General features: G+C 44.8%; 1 protein-coding gene across 5 annotated transcripts in view; it reads right to left on the minus strand.

Moving 5' to 3' along the window:
* The window catches only part of Arhgef28 (Rho guanine nucleotide exchange factor 28), a 297,367-nt gene that overhangs the window by 163,651 nt on the left and 114,087 nt on the right, over positions 1-19,629 (minus strand). For all 5 annotated transcript variants that reach the window (XM_087625772.1, XM_087625793.1, XM_087625783.1 and 2 more), the window contains 2 exon segments: positions 15,146-15,293; positions 13,046-13,339 (listed from right to left, as the gene is read on the minus strand). In XM_087625772.1, coding sequence (XP_087481898.1) covers positions 13,046-13,339; positions 15,146-15,293 — 442 coding nt within the window.

Here is a 19,629-nt window from a genome sequence, read left to right on the forward strand (position 1 = left end):
CACACATGTCAGCGGAAGACAGTCTATCAGCTCAAGACTTGTAGCAGCCACCGCGAATGGAATTTTCATATCCCAGATCCCCATCTGAACATGGTAGAAAATATCCCATCTGTACAGGTTACAATTTTCTTCTGAGGAAAACAAAACAGAGGGAAAATACCTAATGCCACGGTGTTAAAAAGTAGCATTGGTTTCAGCTGTGTAAGTGACATTCCTTAGCTTGTCCACTGCTTGTCTGCTAAAACTGGGGTACTGTGGACTATAGTCAGCTGAGTAAGTTCTCTAGTAACTCCTAAGCCTGTAGGACTAGTCCTAGGCACCTTCTCTCTATGCATGAGGGGAGGGGAAGGAGTCCATCCCTGCTTCTCGAATGGGAGAAAACAGTAAGAAACATGCAGCTCACTCTTCCCTCCCCTGGCCTCAGAACTTCTCCACTTCTAGAAGAGGAAGGAGAAGAAGCAGATGGTTAAAGGAAGCACATAATAAAATTTTGAGAGTGTTAAAGAGAGAGCTCTTTCACTCAGTATAACATTCGTTGCGGAGAAGGGGAACAGTTTGAGATAGGAAGCAACGTGACATATATAAATAATTCCGCTTGTTAGAGGGTTCAGATTTCTTAACAGCAGCTAAGAAAACGGGCTATGGAAAAGGGTTGTACAGTCTGGCAGAGGTGGGGCTGCTTAATTAAAATGAACAAAAGGAAAAAGAATCAAGTAAATGTCTCTCAGCCTTTAGTTAGTACTAGGCGCTATCTGAGGTAACACGACTGAGACAGAATTACTAATAATTGCTGTGATGGGGGCACATTAAAAGGTATGACTCCTGCCACCCTGGGAACACAATCACCCAGACAGAGAGGAACTCAGCAGGCCGTGACTTTCAATAAACCACTCCCGCTTCAGAACCATGAGGGCCCATCTACCCGTGACAGGGAACAAAGCTCCCTCTCCACAGGCCACGCTCTGGGAAGCATTAGCTTCTTTGCAAAGAGGGCCCAACTCATCCAAGCTCATTGCTGTGACTGACTATCGGACAAGCAGTCACTCACAGGAGGGAAGGTTGGCTGTGACGTGTGGTTTGAGACGATACAGTCCTTTATGACGGAGAAGGGTGGGAACAGGCACATGGAGTGCCTGGGCACATTGTGTTCACAACCAGGAGGCAGAATGGCAAATGTTGGTGCTCAGCTGGCTTCTCCCCCCACCCCGCCTATGGAATGCTGACCCTGCATTCTGAGCAGGCCTCGTCTCCTTAGTCAGTACTCTCTGGACGTACCCAAAGACGTGCCTCAGTGCTAATGCCCAGGCGTTTCTTAACCCACTTGACTTGACAACTGAAATTAACTGTCGGAAGTCCACCTCAGCTTCTGTGCGACTTATCTGTGTCTTAAAAGGCAACCCTGGGAATATACTTGTAAGCAGCCCTGGACTTTCTTCCCTAGTCTTACCTACTGTCCCAACACAAAAGTCCAGGGCTTCTCCTTAATGGTGCTAACCTCTGCCATCTAACTCTGTCAACCCCCACCCAAGCTTAAGTTTCTTTCCTCCTCAACAAAGTTCACAGTTTCAGCCTTCTGTGCTCCCTCTGTCTCTCTGTCTCTCTGTCTCTCTGTCTCTCTGTCTCTCTCTCTCTCTCTCTGTCTCTCTCTCTGTCTCTCTCATTTTAAATCTTGGTAAATGTTGTAAGTAGTTACCATGTCGCGTCCTAAATATTATGCCAGTGTGCACCAAATAATATAGTCCGGTTATTTTTAATTCATCCTCGCTGAAAATTTCAGGATATGGGCAAACTAACCCAGATGCTTCAAAGTACAGTATATATGCATAAATAACGTCATAATGAATGAAGCCAAATTTCTTTGTATAGTTAATAAATACTAATAAAAGTATTTAAAACATAATCAGTTAAGCAAGACTCTGGACCTCATTGTCACTGGCAATATTATATATTATAATATAATATAATGTGTGTATGACATATATATGTGTATATATATATATTATATGTATTTCTTTAAATACTTTGGGACATGTTACATTATCTAATAAAGAAACCTGTATCTTACATCCCATGATGGCTGTTTGCGGAGGATTAGAGGCGTGGCCTTCCTGGAGGATGTATATCACTGGGGACAGACTTTTGAATGACTCGTGACATTTTGAGTTAGCTCTCCCTGCTTTCCCCTTATAAATTGAGATGTGAGCTCTCAGTTGTTCCTGCCACTGTGCCTCTGTTCTGTGACCATGGACTCCAAGCTTCTGTCACTGTAAGCCCAATTAAACTCTCTCTTTTCTAAGTTGCCTTGGTCATGCTGTTCTGTCACAGCCAAATAAAATAAAAATAAATAAATAAATAAATAAATAAATAAATAAATAAATAAATAAAATAGGTAGATAATAATATTATAATAAAAATAAATTATAAGGCCAGTGAGAAGGCCTGGTGGATAAAGCCGGGTGGCCAGAATTGTGTCCTCAGGACCTACTTGGTAAAAGGAGAGGATCTTCTGATATGCATACATGCACTGTAGCACATCCAGGCCAACTAAATCAATCAATCATAAATTTCAAAAAAGTAGTTACAGCACTAAACACACACACACACACACACACACACACACACACACACACACACACACACACAACTAGAGAAAAAGATTTCTAAAAACAGGCAAACACTCAAGGTCTTCTCCAGAACAATTAAACCAGGACATCTGAAGAAAGGTTCGAGCAGCCACATTGACTAGCGACTCTAACACAAAACCAGAGCTGGGGTTCTGCCTCTCGAAGTCAGAAAGCATTTATCAAAATCCATCCCTGAGGTCTGCCTTCGGGTGCACGGGTTTCCCAATCTGCTCTGAAGCATGGTGATCAGCTAAAAAGAATGTTTCCAAAAGCACAAAGGTGACTAAAGCCCTCTGAATTTAAGTTCTTTTTCACTCAAAGTACTAACTACAAAGCCAGGAAATGGTTCAACCATTTAGCAAAAGGTTGAAACTAACACGGGATAAGGATAAAAATTTAGAAGCAAATGATACTTTTAAAACCTTTTAAAACACAACTTTCAGTACTTAGTAATGTTTTACAACTCCTGAGGGAAGCCACCGTAGGAATGTATCCAGCATAGTTAAGTTTTTGAAGACCAAAGGCTTTTCATTCACATAAATCCAATTCACTAAAACAAGTTCTACTCCAGTTTCCCAATCTGCACAATCATGCAGGTCTCAACTTGCACTCCCAAGCTATGTAGCAGACAAATATTAAATAAGAGTATTTCTATGTGCCAAACCCAAGTGTAGAATGGGTTCTCCCTGTGAACAATATACAGCCATTTGTGTTCAAAACAAAAAAAAAATTGTCGACTAGGGAACTAGAATCCTAAGTCTTAAGACACAAAGACTGTATGAGGAAATAAGAAAACCATGCTACCAACAAGAAAACTTATCTGTTTGCCCAACCTATAAGGTATCATGAATACTCAGAATGTTTATAAAATGTCAAATACAAAGGACCAAATGTACAGAAACAAGAGGAAAATAAGAGAAAAGGTTGTCGTGGGCAACACACATACAGGCTGTGAGATGTTTGCGAGGTTGTCAGGGAAACTAAGACAATGGGCCAAGCAGTACAGCATCTTCCAGTGTTGACGTCTGCCCCAGGCTCCAGCAACTTATCTGTGTCTTAAAAGGCAACCCTAGGAATATACAGTGGTAAATATACAACCAGCCTTCAGTACAGAAGGTGGGATGCTGGTGGATCTAAAGTAGGAATCACAACTATAAATATGCTTATAAGAAAGAAAGATAGAGCATCATAAAGAACAATTGGGCAACATGGTAGCCATAGCTAGATCCTAAAGCTAACAGGAGGCATGGAGAGGCATCGGCACGGTGGCAGACCATGCTTGCCTGAGGCTTCTCTCTGCATTGGATGCATTTGAGACAGTAAGATCATAACCAGAGCTAGCAGGGAAAAATCTCGAAAAACACCTCTCATGAACCATCATCCTAGAGACTCTGCCCTGTGTGTCCACAACTTAGAGGGATTTGGCCATATTTTAGCTAGAACAAAATAGTTGAAACACTAAAAAGTCTATGAGACTTCCAAGATGAAGACTTCACTCTCTCTGGCTTTCACATCTAGAGACATTCCAAGCTGCACACAGGCAACAGTATCAGGCAGCAAGAATCCAGACATGACCTTGCAGTGAGAAGGGCGGTGAATGAAAGGGCTCAAGACCTGGATGTGGGCACTTATGGAACTCCAATTCTGGGGAATTGCCTGGTCTGTAACAGGGAAATGATATTGACCCAGCTTCCCACCTCAGGATGTCAGAAGTAGCCTACAGGCCACGGTTCCCAAGAACAATACAGGATCTTTCTAGTATAAGAAATCACAGTCTGCTGTCACTGTTTAACAGACCTGTGGCGTGCTTGGAAACAGTTTTTCTCTGCTTACCATTTAAAAGCATAATTGAAGGGAACTGTCTCTGGCTTAGGACGCCCTGTAATTGTGTCAGTGCAGCTCTCCACATGAGCCATTAAGACAAATTATCTGCAATCCCCTGCCTCGGCGGCAGGCTGTCATTTGGTGTCAAGAGCACCAATTACTCCAGACTTTCTTTCCAGACTAGGCAATCCATTTTTCTCTCATTGACTACTGTTTCTTCAAGTTCACCATCTATTCACAGTGAGCTTGTTTGCAGTTTCTGCTCTTCCCTCACACCGTAGGTGAGCAGAATCCTCGGACACATGCCTTGTTGACCTTTCAGGGGACCCTGCTTTTTGTAGGACTCAAAAGATAAGGCAGTGCGGTTTTTACTGCGTTCCTGACAGGCAGGAAGAGAGTGGATTCATCTTGCAGCCGACCTGTTGAAGTTGGCAGCAGTTGTTCCAATTCAGGTATAACCAGGAAATTAGTCAATAATCTACAACTGGGCAGGCTCTACTCACTGCCTGATACTAGACACCAGAGCCTCGGTCCCTGGTCTCAGGCTAAGAAATGTTAAGATATTGGAGAGCATCACTGGGAGAATTTTTATCCAATTCATCCAGTGTGAGGGTCACTATCAGCAAGGGCAGTTCCGGTGAGGAGAGAGAGGGGGGGGAAGCATAACTGACCAAACAGGAAGTGGGTATCAAAGAGCTGGGAAAAGCTGGGCAGGTTGGAAAGAAGCTTCAATAGAAACGCAGATGTCATAGCCTCTCTTCCTCCCAAGGCGCGAGGATCGTTGCAGAAGAGGTGGCGGGAAGGTTTTACAAACCAGAGATGGTTGATGATTGCAATGAAACAGTATTTTCTGGATGCGGCAGGGCAGTTGCACATATGAACATTATGTGGTTGTGACAGCGTTGACCAGACCCGCACAAGCTCGAAGCTCTGACTGAGGCTCTGATGTGTAGTACCGGCTAGTGAGTAGAGCCCGAGGATACGAAGGGGAAGGTAGTCATGAAGCCCCATCTCGCTGAGGAGCGACAACTGACAACTGGTAGTGGAAACTTCTAGTTCTTACGTCCAATGTTGCTTTGTCGGGACACACAGGTGTACGGGTGTCTTCCTAAAGCAAACACGCGAAAGACTGTTCTCCTGAAGCAGGCCCAGGTGAAAGGATGTTTGGCTATAGCAGACACGTGAAAGAGGGCTTGACCCCACAGGAGTGAGAGACGAGCAGTGAGCATTGGTTCACTTTGCTCTGCCTCGCTATTCTTCGCTCGTGACACCCACGTATTGGTTCGCCTTACATAGCATTGTCAAACTCCACTTGTGATAACACTGCCATTGAGAGAAACTCACCTAAGAACTGCTAGTGGGGCTGCAGAAGTGGCAAGCTGTCACAGGAACCTCACTAGCAGTTCTTGGGTGAGCCTTTTACTTTCACTTAAAAGTAACCATAAAAATGATTCCTCAGCTTCTGTCATTTTTAAGCTCAATTCTAGTTGCTTGTGTGTAATCAAAATCGGTCATGAGCATCCTGTGTGTTCGGGAGAATCCAAGAGCAAGCAGGACAAGGATGGGGCTTGGCCAACATAGGTAAACTTCAAAGCCTCCCGGGGCCTGGGATCCTGTGGGCAGCACACCAGGGTAGGTTATTCAAAAATAAAAGCTCCCACTTACACTCCTTTATTCCTGGAATTTATAACTGGGAAAGGAAGTGGCCCAAATACAACCTTATATTCTATTTCCCAGACATGACACTCAAGATATGGGTCTCTCTTCTAAGTCTAAGGTCCACTGTTGCCAGGCAGAAGCAGAGTTTCTGAAACATTTATTTTATGGATATGAGTGTTTGCCTTGCGGGTCTGTGTGTGCACCATGTGTGCGTCTGATGCCTGTGGAGGTCAGAAGAGGGCATCGGATACCCCAGAACTTTACAGGTGGTTGTGAGATACCATGCGGGTGCTGGGAACTGAGCTCAAGCCTTCTGCAAGAACAGCCAGTGCTCCTAACCACTGAGTTGTGCCTCTCATCAGGAGGATAATTTTTTTAAGAAAACTTTTTGTGTTTCTTCTTCTTGAAGGTACGGTTTCTAAAAATGAGAATGTGCTCAATGAGAGACAGCAAATCCATCTGGAGAGGACAAAGTTCTCTTCTTTAAGGAATTCAATTCTGCATTGATTCTTGACTGCCAAAAATCCTATTCCTTGAGAACTTAAAACAGGCTTGGAAGACAATGAAAACATTTTTAAATTAGGGATTTAGATCACCCTAAAGGATACCTGCCCGCAAGCCTAAGCCCTGTGAGATAATTCTATCAATTTGACACAGACATTTACCATACGCACTATCCCAAAGAACTCTGTCCTCTGTCATTACTACTCACCCTGAAGGTTACCTTAGCAACCAAAGGAAAAGAATACCTGTTTAAATGTCAGAAACTAAGTTGTAGAAATGGCTGCCCCAGAGAAACTACCAGAAGCACAGAAGGTTAGAAAGCAGAACTGAATACATACACAATTACTTCTTTAAAAAAAAAAAAAAACTGCCAGGATCCACTGTCTCCTAAAACGCACTAATTTCAAAATGTAGGGGGAAAAGCAGGAAATTTGTATGTATGGGCTTCTTACCCACTGGCATTCAGTTCTTGCAGGTCTGAAAGTCATTCACCAGCACCAAGCTTCGGCTAGAATAACAAAACAGGCCAGTGGGCAAGCCTTAGGATCCAGCGTGCTCTCCCTCCTCAGATCTGAAGCACAGCGACGTCAGCCCAGTCCATGGAGCCTGCACCCAAGCCTCACTTTCCATCGCTCCTGCACTCACAGCCAGTACACTGGCTTCACAAATCTGGCTTCGTGCAAGTCGCAGGTCTCTTTTCCGTGCAAAGAAAGAACAAGGTTTTTCTGCACGCACTGCTGAGTCACATATCCCACCCCCACCCCACCCCCGCCCCTTTCTGTTGCTACCCAGTAGAAGGATGGTGGGTCTACATGGCATGAGCAAGATGTCCATTTGTGAACACTGACGATCAAGACAGTTTTGCATTTACTGCAGACCCCTTAATCTTACGAAGTTTCCTCTGGAACCCCCTGGGCTCTGCATGTCCTTCCTCTCATTGGCTGCAATGCATAGAGAACCAAGTGTTCTTCAGAGGATGCAAATGACCCTATTTAGCAAAGCATGGCTACGCTAAATGCCCGCCTCCACTATGACAGCATCGTGTTGCTTGCCCTGTACTGTAAATTGCATGTGTGCCTCACGTGCACTGTTTTTAAGCCCCTGTTCTTCATGCTGTAACTGGTTCTTATACAAACAAGACACTGCTCAGACTTGCTCTCAAGAACTTGCACTCTGCAACTGGTAAATCATAACTCTAATTCCTAGATTCCAGTTTAAATCTAAGGTAGTGTAGTCAGCTACAGAATAGATTCTTGATCTGACCTATGAAATAAATATGTGCAAAATTCCATTCTCTAACATATCTCCATTCGGTCCCACCAGTACCTCCAGTCAGCCCTCTTGGATGATGGGTCTTCACAGAGCAAATACCAATAGCCTCTTAGATGCATGGGCTAGGCCCAAGACTGCCCTGAAGGAAAGTTGATAGGACCAATTGGTTTAATCTCTGATTTCCCTTCTGTGGATAGAACAGCTTATAAAGGCAGAAAGGAAGTTGACCTCTTTAAACTTTGTTTTGTTGAAGATTTAATATTTTCTCCTGTAGACTCAGTCCTCAGCAACACTAGCAAAACCAAGCTTAATCATGTTGGTGGGTATTAACAGAACACACACATCCCATTAGGGATAGAAGAATATCTGCCTAGGAGACTCTGAAGTAATTGACCCTACGCCTGCAGAGGGGCCCAAATTAATCTTTCATGATATTAATTTACTCTCCTATGTGATGGCTGGTTTCATGTCAACTTGACACAAGCTAGAGTTATCTGAAAGGAGTGAGGTTACTAGAAAAAAAAAACACTTACGATCCAACTATAAGGCATTATATTAGTGACTGTTGGGGGAGAATCCAGCCCATTGTGGGTGGGGCCATCCCTGGGATTATATAGGTCTTGGGCCTTATAAGAAAGCAAGCTGAGCAAGTTATGAGGAGCAATCCAGTAAGCAGCATCCCTCTATGACCTCTGCATCAGACCCTGCCTCTAAGATCCTGTCCTGTTTGAGTTCCTGACTTCTAATAATGGACTACAATGTGAAAGTGTAAGCCAAATAAGTCCTTTCCTCCACAACTTCCTTTTGGTTATGGTGTTTCATCACAGCAATGACAACCCTAGCTAGGATGCTTTGCACAAATCACACCTTCAATCCGCCAATTTGTTATATATCAACGTATATGCATTAAGATATGTGAAAAATATTACTTATATCACCTTTTTAAAAGAAAGGGTCCTCCTCGCTCTCTAGTTACAAGGCATGCACAGGACAAGCTGTATCTCTCAGCAGACTGGGAAAGAAGTAACGGTGTTCACAAGGCCAGTGCCATGAGAATTAAGACGCTACATGGCGGCCTCCTCCTGGTGAAGCCTGGTTTACCAGTCATCCCTGTTATGCTTCTGAGAACACAAACGCAGGAAAGCCATTTGGTTGAGCAGGAAGGGAGGCTTCAACTCAAACATCACCTCAGCACAAATCAGTAAGAACATTTTATCCCAGTTAACCTAATTGTCTACATTATGCCAATCTCCTCAAAAACATGTCTATCAAATCACAAACAGGCAAGAACGCCAAAAACAAAGCAGACAAACTGTGACATCTTGGGGGATTCTACTACTTTACCCAGCCTCTTACTGCAAACTAGGCGTTTCAGAGGCCCTGCAAAAGCTTCTACCGTGAAAGCGAGTTTTGAAGAAGAAATGGATTTAATTTTATGAAATAGATGTGCAGTTTAATGGAAGGCCTGAAATTAAATAAAAGCCGGGACACTTCCTTCTCTCGCATGCATAATGAAGTTGCATGATGACTGATGACGGGTAACACGCAGGCCAAGAGGAGACCCTGCTTTGCTTTGGTTTTTCCAATGTACCATTTTTACTGATTCTCTAGGAGTTTCACAGCATGCCCCCCAATCATATTCACTTCCCAGCCCTTCCATGTCCCTCCCCCACCTTGTTACCCAATCCCCCCACAAAAATAAAAATAAGATAAAAAGATAAAGGCCAATTTGTGTAATCTATATCATCCTGGAGTATGGTCAGACTCTCAGGGGCCTGCCCTTGAGTAGAACTGAGTCCCTCCCCTCCTCCCACACCTCTGCCAGAAGCCATCAACTGTGCAGAGCTTCTCTTCAGCATCCACATCACCCTCTCTAAGAGTTTTCTTTGGTGGCTTCCTGTCTAGGCTGTTACTTTGGGGTTGGTAGGGGTTGTCACAGGAGCCTTCCATGTCCCTCCCTCTCAACTGTGCGTCAGCGACGTCACAGAAAAAGCAATCTCCTGGCCCTTCACAGTCAGTGAGAGCACAGATCATGGGCTGCTATATGTTTCTGGCACGAACATGCCTCCCTGCTTCAGTGAGACCATGGACCCAGAAAAGGCCCTCAGGGGCTACCTGGACCCCTGACATCACCATGGCCTCACATAGCAGTGCAGTTCACTCACATCAATATGGCCCCCAGCAGCAGCACAACCTACAAACTTCAACATGCCTTCAGGCTGCATCATCCACATGGCCCTTGGTGGCAACATGGGCCACAGATATCAACACAGACCCCAGCTGAGGTAATACCACAGACCCAGACAAGGTCCTCAGTGGCAACCTGGGCTAGATCTCCTCATCATGGGAGACCTTACTTTTCTAAGGGAAGCAGTGCTTCATTCCTTGTTTCTCCCTGGTAACCATCAAAGTAAAAAGCAAAAGGTGAGTTGTTTATTACAAATTGCAAAGGAATACAGTAATGTTTCAGGGTAGACCTTAGGTCAGACTTTTTACACAACAAAGCTGTTATCAAAGTTAACTATTACTCGTCTAGTAAGACAACACTTATACCTAAAGAAGTCATTAAAAGTAGACAACAATTCTAAAAGATGAACAGGAAGTTTTTCAATAGTTTTTGACAGCTACTAAAATGGATAATTGCTGAACAGTTTTTAGGGTTCTTTTTTTTTTTTGGTTCTTTTTTTCGGAGCTGGGGACCCAACCCAGGGCCTTGCGCTTCCTAGGTAAGCGCTATACCACTAAGCTAAATCCCCAGCCCCTTTAGGGTTCTTTAAAATTGCTAAATAGAACAACCACATGATCCACACGGATACACAAAAGAAAGACAATCAGACATCTACAGAAGCATCTGCATTCTTGCATTCAAGGCACATCCCATCACAATGGCTATAAAATATACAACCAGGAATGAGTGGGTAAAAAGAAATAAAAAGGAAAAAAAAACAAACCCAGGAATGAGGAGTAAGATACACAACATGGAATACTACTCACCCATAAAAAATGAAACCCAGTCACCTGCAGCAGACGGAAGTGGAGATCACTGCATTATAGAAACTGAGCCGGACACAGACAAGCCAGTGCCACGTGATCTAACCTACCCGTGGACTCTCAAAAAGTATTACGTCATACAAACAGAATCAAATGCTGGTTCCCCAGAGGCTAGGGATGACGATGATGATTAGGGTGAGCACTGATCAACAGCTGTTAGGCTATAGTTAGATGGAGCAAGGGTTCCTTGTGTGACAGCAACTGTGCAACGCCTACAACAAGTGTCTTAAACCTCTTAAACATAAAGAAATGCTGAATATTTGAGATGAGTATAACTAACCAGATTTAAACATTATACAATGTACACACACATCCAAACACTGCACGGCGCTGAGAAAATAGTAAAAAAAAAATATGTTTCTATCAGTTAAAACAAGTAAATTTAAAACACAATTGCGGGGAAGGAAACCGGATTGTGCTTATGATTGATGTCCCCACCAGGAATACAATACAAATTCCCACAGGCCCAACCCTAAGCCTGTTCCTCACGGCATGACTCTACTGGTAAAGGTCAAGAGACTGGAAGGGGACAACATGAGGAGAAAACAGATCAGTGGGGGTGGGGAAGGAAGGCAAGAAGAAAGTATGGATGTTGTATATGTGTGCGTGCTGATTCATGTAGTGTGTGTGTGTGTGTGTGCAGGTATACATTTGTGTGCTGTGTGTGTAGGTGTGTGCACAGTAGTGTGTGTGTATACATGTGTGTGTGTGCAATGTATATGTGTGGGAAGTGTGTGTGTGTGTGTGTAGGTCTACATTCGTGTGTTATGTGCACCATGGTATGTATATACAGTGGTGTGTGTGTGTGTGTGTGTGTGTGTGTGTGCAGGTATACATTTGTGTGCTGTGTGTGTAGGTGTGTGCACAGTAGTGTGTGTGTATACATGTGTGTGTGCAATGTATATGTGTGGGAAGTGTGTGTGTGTGTGTGTGTGTGTAGGTCTACATTCGTGTGTTGTGTGCACCATGGTATGTATATACAGTGGTGTGTGTGTGTGTGTGTGTGTGTGTGTGTGTGTGCAGGTATACATTTGTGTGCTGTGTGTGTAGGTGTGTGCACAGTAGTGTGTGTATACATGTGTGTGTGCAATATATATGTGTGGGAAGTGTGTGTGTGTGTGTGTGTGTGTGTGTGTAGGTCTACATTCGTGTGTTGTGTGCACCATGGTATGTATATACAGTGGTGTGTGTGTGTGTGTGTGTGTGTGTGTGCAGGTATACATTTGTGTGCTGTGTGTGTAGGTGTGTGCACAGTAGTGTGTGTATACATGTGTGTGTGCAATGTATATGTGTGGGAAGTGTGTGTGTGTGTGTGTGTGTGTGTACAGGTCTACATTTGTGTGTTGTGTGCACCATGGTATGTATATACAGTGGTGTGTGTGTGTGTGTGTGTGTGTGTGTGTGTGTGTGTGCAGGTATACATTGAGGCGTTGTGTGTCCACGTGGAAGCCAGAATGTTGTTTCCCATTGTTTTTCTTTAAAACAATGTCTCTTGTTGGAGCTAGAACTCACCAATTTGGCTAGCCTGGCTTGCCAGGGAGTCCCAGAGATCTTCCTGACTCTTTCCAGTGCTAGGGGTACAAATGACCACTGTTTTATGTGGGTGCTGGAGAGCAAAGGTAGGTGTTGAAGCTTGTTCAGCAAGCGCTTTGCACGCAGCCGTCTCCTCTCCCCCACCTGACTCTTACATTGTTCAGAAGTCAGCTCAGCTGTCACCTTCCTTTCACACTGCGTCTCTTCCAAGTATTCCACAGAGCTCTTTTTCTGCCTTGTTTCCTACTGGGATAATGGCAGCACTGTTCCCTTTCCGTGGCAAGAAACTAGCAAGGGGATTAGAGCCACAGTCCAAAGCCACAAGCTCAAGAATCAGACATAAAGAAGCTGTCCCCCAACCGGGAGCAAAGCCTTTTAATGCCTCCTCAGACGTCCTGGAAACCGAAGCACCAGCCAACTGAGAGATAAATGACTGAGTACTTCAGAGAAGCCAGCCACACTGGAGCTAAGGGCTCAGCTAAAAGTTGGGAAGAAAAGTCTACCCAGAGAAACGGAGAGTAAACCGCAAGGCTCATTCTAAACTTGAGAAAGCCGGCACACATCTGACACTGACCTACCTTCAAGTGAGGAATTTCCCAGGACTGTCCAACCCAAAGGCAGCTCCAGTTGGGTCAGAGCCAGCACGAGTTCCTCATCCAAGGCAGGCAGCGCTTCTGCTGTCAGGGCAAACGGGGTCAGCAGTGTCTGGTGACTACAGGGCGTGAGTCGGTCAGCCTGAGTGACCAGCAGACGAGCCAGCCTGCAGGCCATGTTGTCCACATAGGTCACTGAGCCAGAGCCCATGGTCACCGGGGAATACCCTTCTGAGCAGAGGCACACAGATACCATCACCGTCTCTTGAAGCCAATGGCCTAAATGACAAGACAATTAACAATTCAGCCCATATCTGAAGGAGTCACACAGTGGTCGTGGGTGGGCAGCACTCTCTGGGGAACAAGCAGGAAGTATGATGTCATCTCTAAATCTCCCCGAGGTGGGGGCAACCATGAGCTGATGTCATCTTATTTTGGTGATGGCAGAGTTTTAAATGACCCTTTAGGGGCTCTGAGGGGTTCTGAGTCTCTTTCCACCAACCAAAGTCGTTTGCCCTAGTTCATCGTTCACATCTGCCCAGTCCCCGGATGCCAGTCTCCCATCTGAGGAACTCCACCCCCCTTTCTGCTCTGCCTTCAACTGGGACATACATTCTTAGCCATTTACTGAGGCGACAGGTTTTTTAATCTGTACCAGAGACTGATAGAGGTGCACCCGAATTCCATGGGGCTGCTTTGGATGCGGGGTGAAGATTACTAACTAGAGTGTATATAAATTAACACATCCAACAGAAAATAGGAGTTCCCCGGGGGCCCCTCCAGCAATGGCTCCTGTGTCTTGTAGACATTACAGCATGGCTGATCACCCTGCTCCGTGTCCTCCTGATACTCTTTGCCTCAATTTCCCATTTTGCTAAGGTTAGTGGATGTCTGCCCAGCTACATAGTTTTGTCTTTGGTAGTATTTCCAAGAGTGTCAATGCCACTCAAAACCCTGGGACCATAATACTACAGTTAGACTGGGCAGAGTTACTCAGAGTCTCTGGACACGACATCCCTATACCCACTGGCAAAAGCTCACAGGTCTGTGTCTGCCTGACTCTCCAAGCTTTCCCTCAAAGGCTATGCTGCCAGAATTCCACAAACCAAGAGCATCTGCCATCCTCACAATGATTCTCAAAAGCAGGTGCTCAAAAGATGCCACCCCATGAGACCATACCTATCCATTATACATTGCAGAAAGTACCTTCTATCACTGGTAGGCTAACCATCTTACCACATTCAAAGGTTACCTTTATAAAACTATAATCAGGGAAATTTAAGGTTAAGAAATACACTGTCCCTCACCCCACGAAACCTGTCAAAGTGAAGACAAGGGCCCTCACTTTGAGCCCACCACAAAACAAGGAGAAAAGTTTGCTTTTGCACATAGGAGCTCAGTGAGTTTGGTCCTTTCATGTAGAGACTGGGAGTAGAAGGACGCCAGTTTATTTATCAGAGTAAAAGGGTAGAGGGGAAGGAATGGCATCCATTAACAAAATATAGCAGGGGGTTGGGGTTGGTTTATTTCTTTGGTTGGCTAGTTTTCAGCTTTTGAGTCAAGGTTTCTCTACGTGTCCCTGGCTGCAGACCAGGCTGGCCTCTAATTCAGAGATCTGCCTACCTCTACTTACTAAGTGTGGGGATTAAACATGTGGGTCACCACTGCCAGGCATTTGGTTTTTGTCTTTCTCTTCTCTATGAGTGTCTGGGGCTGCCAGACCAATCACAGAGGAATGAGGAAGTTGAATAAAGATGGGGTCTGTCATATCAGCTTGTCCTGAGTCAACTCAGGCATCAGGCTGGGACAGAGGAGGAGATCCAAGGCACATCCTCCATTGGCTACACCTAAGGAGAGCTGGGGGCAGCCAGGATGAGCTTACCAGGATTGAGCCAAGGCAGACACTAGTAGAGGGGCCCCAGAATCAGTAGCACAGGGCAAGAGTCCTTCCTAAGCGCATGTTCATACACCCCTGTGAACTCCTGACCTTGGAGAATGGTTCTTCTTTTTCCTTGTGACTCACTACTTGGAGAATATCCCTGGAGGGAAGATGTCTCCCACCCCATCCCTAAGAGGCCTCCTCACCTGGAATGATAGACTGGAGAACATTATCCTCAACACGATCCGCAATCACCACGTGCCTCTGATGCGACCCATCATAAATAAAGTAAAACTCCGCATCTTCAGGAAGATAAACGTTTTTGCCGAACTTTGCATAGACCGTCCTCTGTCCCTGAAAAACAAGTAAGTCTAGGCATCAGTACACTTCCTTGTTCCGGCTCTGGGAAACCACAGGGAAGGGCACAGTGCCACAGCACTGACAGCTGTCATATGCACTGCATGTGAGTGAGCTCAAATGTCACAGAGCCTCCTTCCAACCATAACCTTTTCCTAGCAACCTTCTCCTGACATGTCCAGTATGGGAGTCAGGGCTGATCTGTGCTGCTCTGATAGCCAGAGAAGACCACAGAACATCAAAGACTCATTTATTTCATTTGCTAGATACGCTAGTATGATGTTTCAGTACCTTAGATTCCTATGCCCCAAACATCATGTGCATAGTAAGGTTATCTTGTATGTGAAATACCACTATAACCATAAAGGTACTCTTTATAATAAATATATATTGGAGAGTCATGAGGAAAAAGAAGAAACATCCTCCAAGGTCAGGAATTCACAGGGGTGTATGTGTATGCTCTTAGGAAGAATACATGCTGGCTGGACAGATGGCTCAGTGGTTAAGAGCACTGACTGCTCTTCCAGAGGTCCTGAGTTCAATTCCCAGCAACCACATGGTGGCTCCTGACCATCTGTAATGGATCTGATGCCCTCTTCTGGTGTGTCTGAAGACAGCAACAGTGTACTCATATACATAAAATAAATAAATAAATCTTAAAAAAAAAAAAAGAATACATGCCCTGTGCCACCAAATCTTGAGGCCTCTCCATTTGTCTGCCTTGGCTTAGTCCTGGTAAGCTCATCTCACTGGCTGGCTGCCTCCGTGTGTGTGTGTGTGTGTGTGTGTGTGTGTGTGTGTGTGTGTGTGTGTGTGTAAATGTATATTATAATAGCATATACATGATACTTATTCTTAGCTCAGGCCCTAGCATGCGCTAGACCACTGCACAAAGCAAGAACCATAAATAATCACAGACATTTTTCAGATAAACAAGAGTTCTCATTTACTGCACTGACGCTGACTCCTCTGAGTGGTATCTGAGGCTTCTTTCTCGTCTGGGTTGGCCTCATCCTTCTTCGCCTTAAGAGTTTGTGGCTAACACAAAGCCTTACAGAGTGTCCTGGTTCCGAGAAGCACTCCTTCAAAGGGATGGGACGGCAGGCTATCGCTCTCAAGCACATGAGGCTTTGTGGGGGGCTAACTGACAACGGAGCCTGCCAGATCACCTCAGGATCCTGAAGGCCTCAAAGATTCAGGATCCTCCCTGCCTGGAGTACAAAAAGGCAGCCCAGAGCAAGCCTCCAGGGAGAGAGGATACATTCTGCCCAGCCTAAGGGAGTGGCAGGGAGGTGGAAAGAAAGCAAGGAGTAGAGGAGTCATCTATGCTAGAAGTTTCCAGAGCTTATTCAAAGTGGAGAAGCCTCTGGCTGTCTGGGTAGCTGCCTAAAAAAACAAAACAAAACAAAACAAAACAAAACAAAACAAAACAAAACAAAAAACCAAAACACCAGTTTCTTGCCCTGGGAAAAAGAAAGGAAGAGTCAAGCTAAGTGTCAGGACCGAAGTGTCAGCCTGACTTAAGTCCCCTTTAGCAACATGACACTGGGATGCTAGAAGCCAGGCTAAGGAGGAGCAAAGTGAAGTCCAATGCTCCTCCTCCCAGTGACTTATGGTTATTTGACCTAAAAAAAAAAGTTTTAAAATAAAAAACCATTTTCACACTGGCTTGCAGTCGCACTCTCAGAAAGTCATCTAAAATTATGGATTAGCATAAATATAAATCACGGTGTTGGGAAAAAAAAAACAAAACACCCCGGTACTCAGTTGTGAGTTTTCCTGTCTCTGCATGTGAGCCTGCATGTGTCGCACGAACGGAATCGACAGAAAGTGACGTGCCAAGGAAAATGTCCCATACAATAGCTTCAGAGAGAGCACAGGAAGGAGAGCTGAAAAGCAAAAGACGCAAAACAATGGTGCACATTTGACAGGACTGAGACAGGAAACTCAGACAGCTTTTCCATTTCCTAAAAGACCAAGAACAGCTTGCCCGAGTCGTGTGTCTGGTTGCTAACCGGCTGCTCGTTCTCCATAGCTAGACCCTGTCCTGACACGCTAGCAGCTTTCTTAAGCACAGAGCAGATTGTATAAACAGATCAAAGATTTTCAAGGACCTCAGAGATATCTAATCTGCGTCTACTCCAAACAATGGTCAGATTAGGCTTTCTTTTGGCCAGGTGAAGAAGAACTACCACTGAGGCAAGAACTTCGCCACGACCATTCCAATTACCTCCCTCCCCTGTCTGGATATATGGTTCCTCCCTCCCAAGAACTATTCCATGCTTTACGATGGCAAAGACTACGGGTCCACTGGAGAGAGGTGATCTAGTGTCCCGGCACAGAGGACAATACTCAGAATGAAAGGAACCACCTACTTAGTAATCACAAGGACGTCAGAAACACAGTCAAGGACTGTGGCTCGGAAAGAAGGTGACCCAGGAGCCACCAGAAGGAGCTGAAGTAGATGCTGACAGGTGGGAGAGGATAGCAGAGAAAGGATCTGGTGACGGAAGAGTAAGAATATGGATGGGCAGGAGATTCAAAAGAAACCAACTGAGCTGAGCCGTTTAGGAGCCCCGGAGGAAGGGGGCTACAGGAAGAACGGGCTGAGCTTGTGACTTCAAATAATCAGCGGCAGGTGGCAACCCCAGGCCGAGGCTGGCCACTGAAGTCTACCACAGTTCTTTGGAAGCCACTGACTTCCCATGTGGTAGAGACTCCACTCACAGAATTCGCACATCCAAACCTTATGCCTGCCCTTATTTGAACTCAGAGCTGCAGGCTTTGCTTTCTACAACTGAAAACAATAACGTGTCCTAATAAAACCGGCGGATCGATGCCAGGGTCACAGTTGCAGATGAATGTGTTAGCTCCTTTCTGTCAACTCGCTGGGCCTCACTAGCAAAATTCTCAAACACTCCATTAAGAGGTTAGAGAGGCGGCTCGGCTGTGAGGAGCACTGGCTGCTCTTCCAGAGGACCCGGGTTCAACTTCCTACACCTCCAACAAGCAATCTCACAGCTGCCTGTAACTCCAGGGGATCTGACGCCCCCACACAGACGTGCACGCAGGCAAGAAAAACGATGCAGGGGGAAAAAAATAAAAACAAATAGATCACTGAAAAAAAAATAATTCCTCGAAACTTCTGGAAACAGTTAAAAGACAGAGAAGGCGAGATTATCTCCTTAGTCTAAAAAATTTAACATATTCCACTCAAAACCCAAACCGAATGCTTTCAGAGAAAATTGAACAAAATTACTTGAAAGTTTCTTTGGAAGAAGAAATAAGAGTAGAGATTTGAGGAGGGAATAATATTTGAGTAGACAAGCCCTTGCCATACCAAAGAGGAATAAAGAATAAAACCAGGGTCTTACGAACAGTGTGACAGTGTCTGAGGAACAGAACACAAAGGAGACACCAGGAACAGACACATGGGCATGTAAAAACTGCGTAATAAGGATCGTGTGTCTCAAATCAGCAGGGAAGGAAAGGTCTCAGCTTCCTCGTGGGCTCATGTACTAACTTGCATGTTCTAAGGACTTTTTTTCTCAATCGTTCTCTCTAGGGTGACTATATTAGCCTAGTCACTGAGCTTTCTCACACTAATGACCCCTTCCTTCTCATCCATCACGCAGGGCACCCACATATGGTCACACTCTGTCAAGACAGTGTTATTTGCCAGGCGACCTGTTTTATTTAGCTTCTAAACCATCTAACAGGCTCAGGTGGACAGTAAGCCACGTGTTTTCAAACCAGGTAATGAGAACAGAATGGTATATCTGTTTGTGGCAGGGCTTTGCAACCTAGGGCTATGCGAAGAGTTTACAAGTGGGTGTTAGACAGACTCAGCACACGTCAGCATCGTTCACAAGACTGTTTCCGTATGTGTGGATCCATTTTCTGAGTCATCACGATCGCTTCAAAGGCCCAGGGATTTTTAAAGGCTTATGAGCGCCGGCTTTTATAAGAAAGGGCAAAATTGAAATGCAAAACATGTTAGGGCTTTTTTGATGGTAATTGCCAACCTTTTATAAGATGATTAAAACATGTTCTACTGTATTCCCAAACATTCAAATATGCACAGCCTCTGTGTGAGAGGGCTTAGGAACAAGAACACAAGGCAGGCCGATGGAAACGAATACATCGTGTGTAATCATGAAAGCTTACTAACACATATCATAAAATCCATTATTTTGTTAATAACATCGTGAAGGGAACTACCAAACTTTCTTTTTTTATATATTTAAAATATCGTTATCATAATAATTTCTTACAAGCCTCCCCCTGAATCTTTGAAAAGTTAAACAATGAAACCCCAGGATAACCCAGCCAT

Source organism: Rattus norvegicus, chromosome 2, assembly GCF_021556685.1.
Source record: "Rattus norvegicus strain SHRSP/BbbUtx chromosome 2, alternate assembly SHRSP_T2T, whole genome shotgun sequence".
Lineage (NCBI taxonomy): Eukaryota > Metazoa > Chordata > Mammalia > Rodentia > Muridae > Rattus > Rattus norvegicus.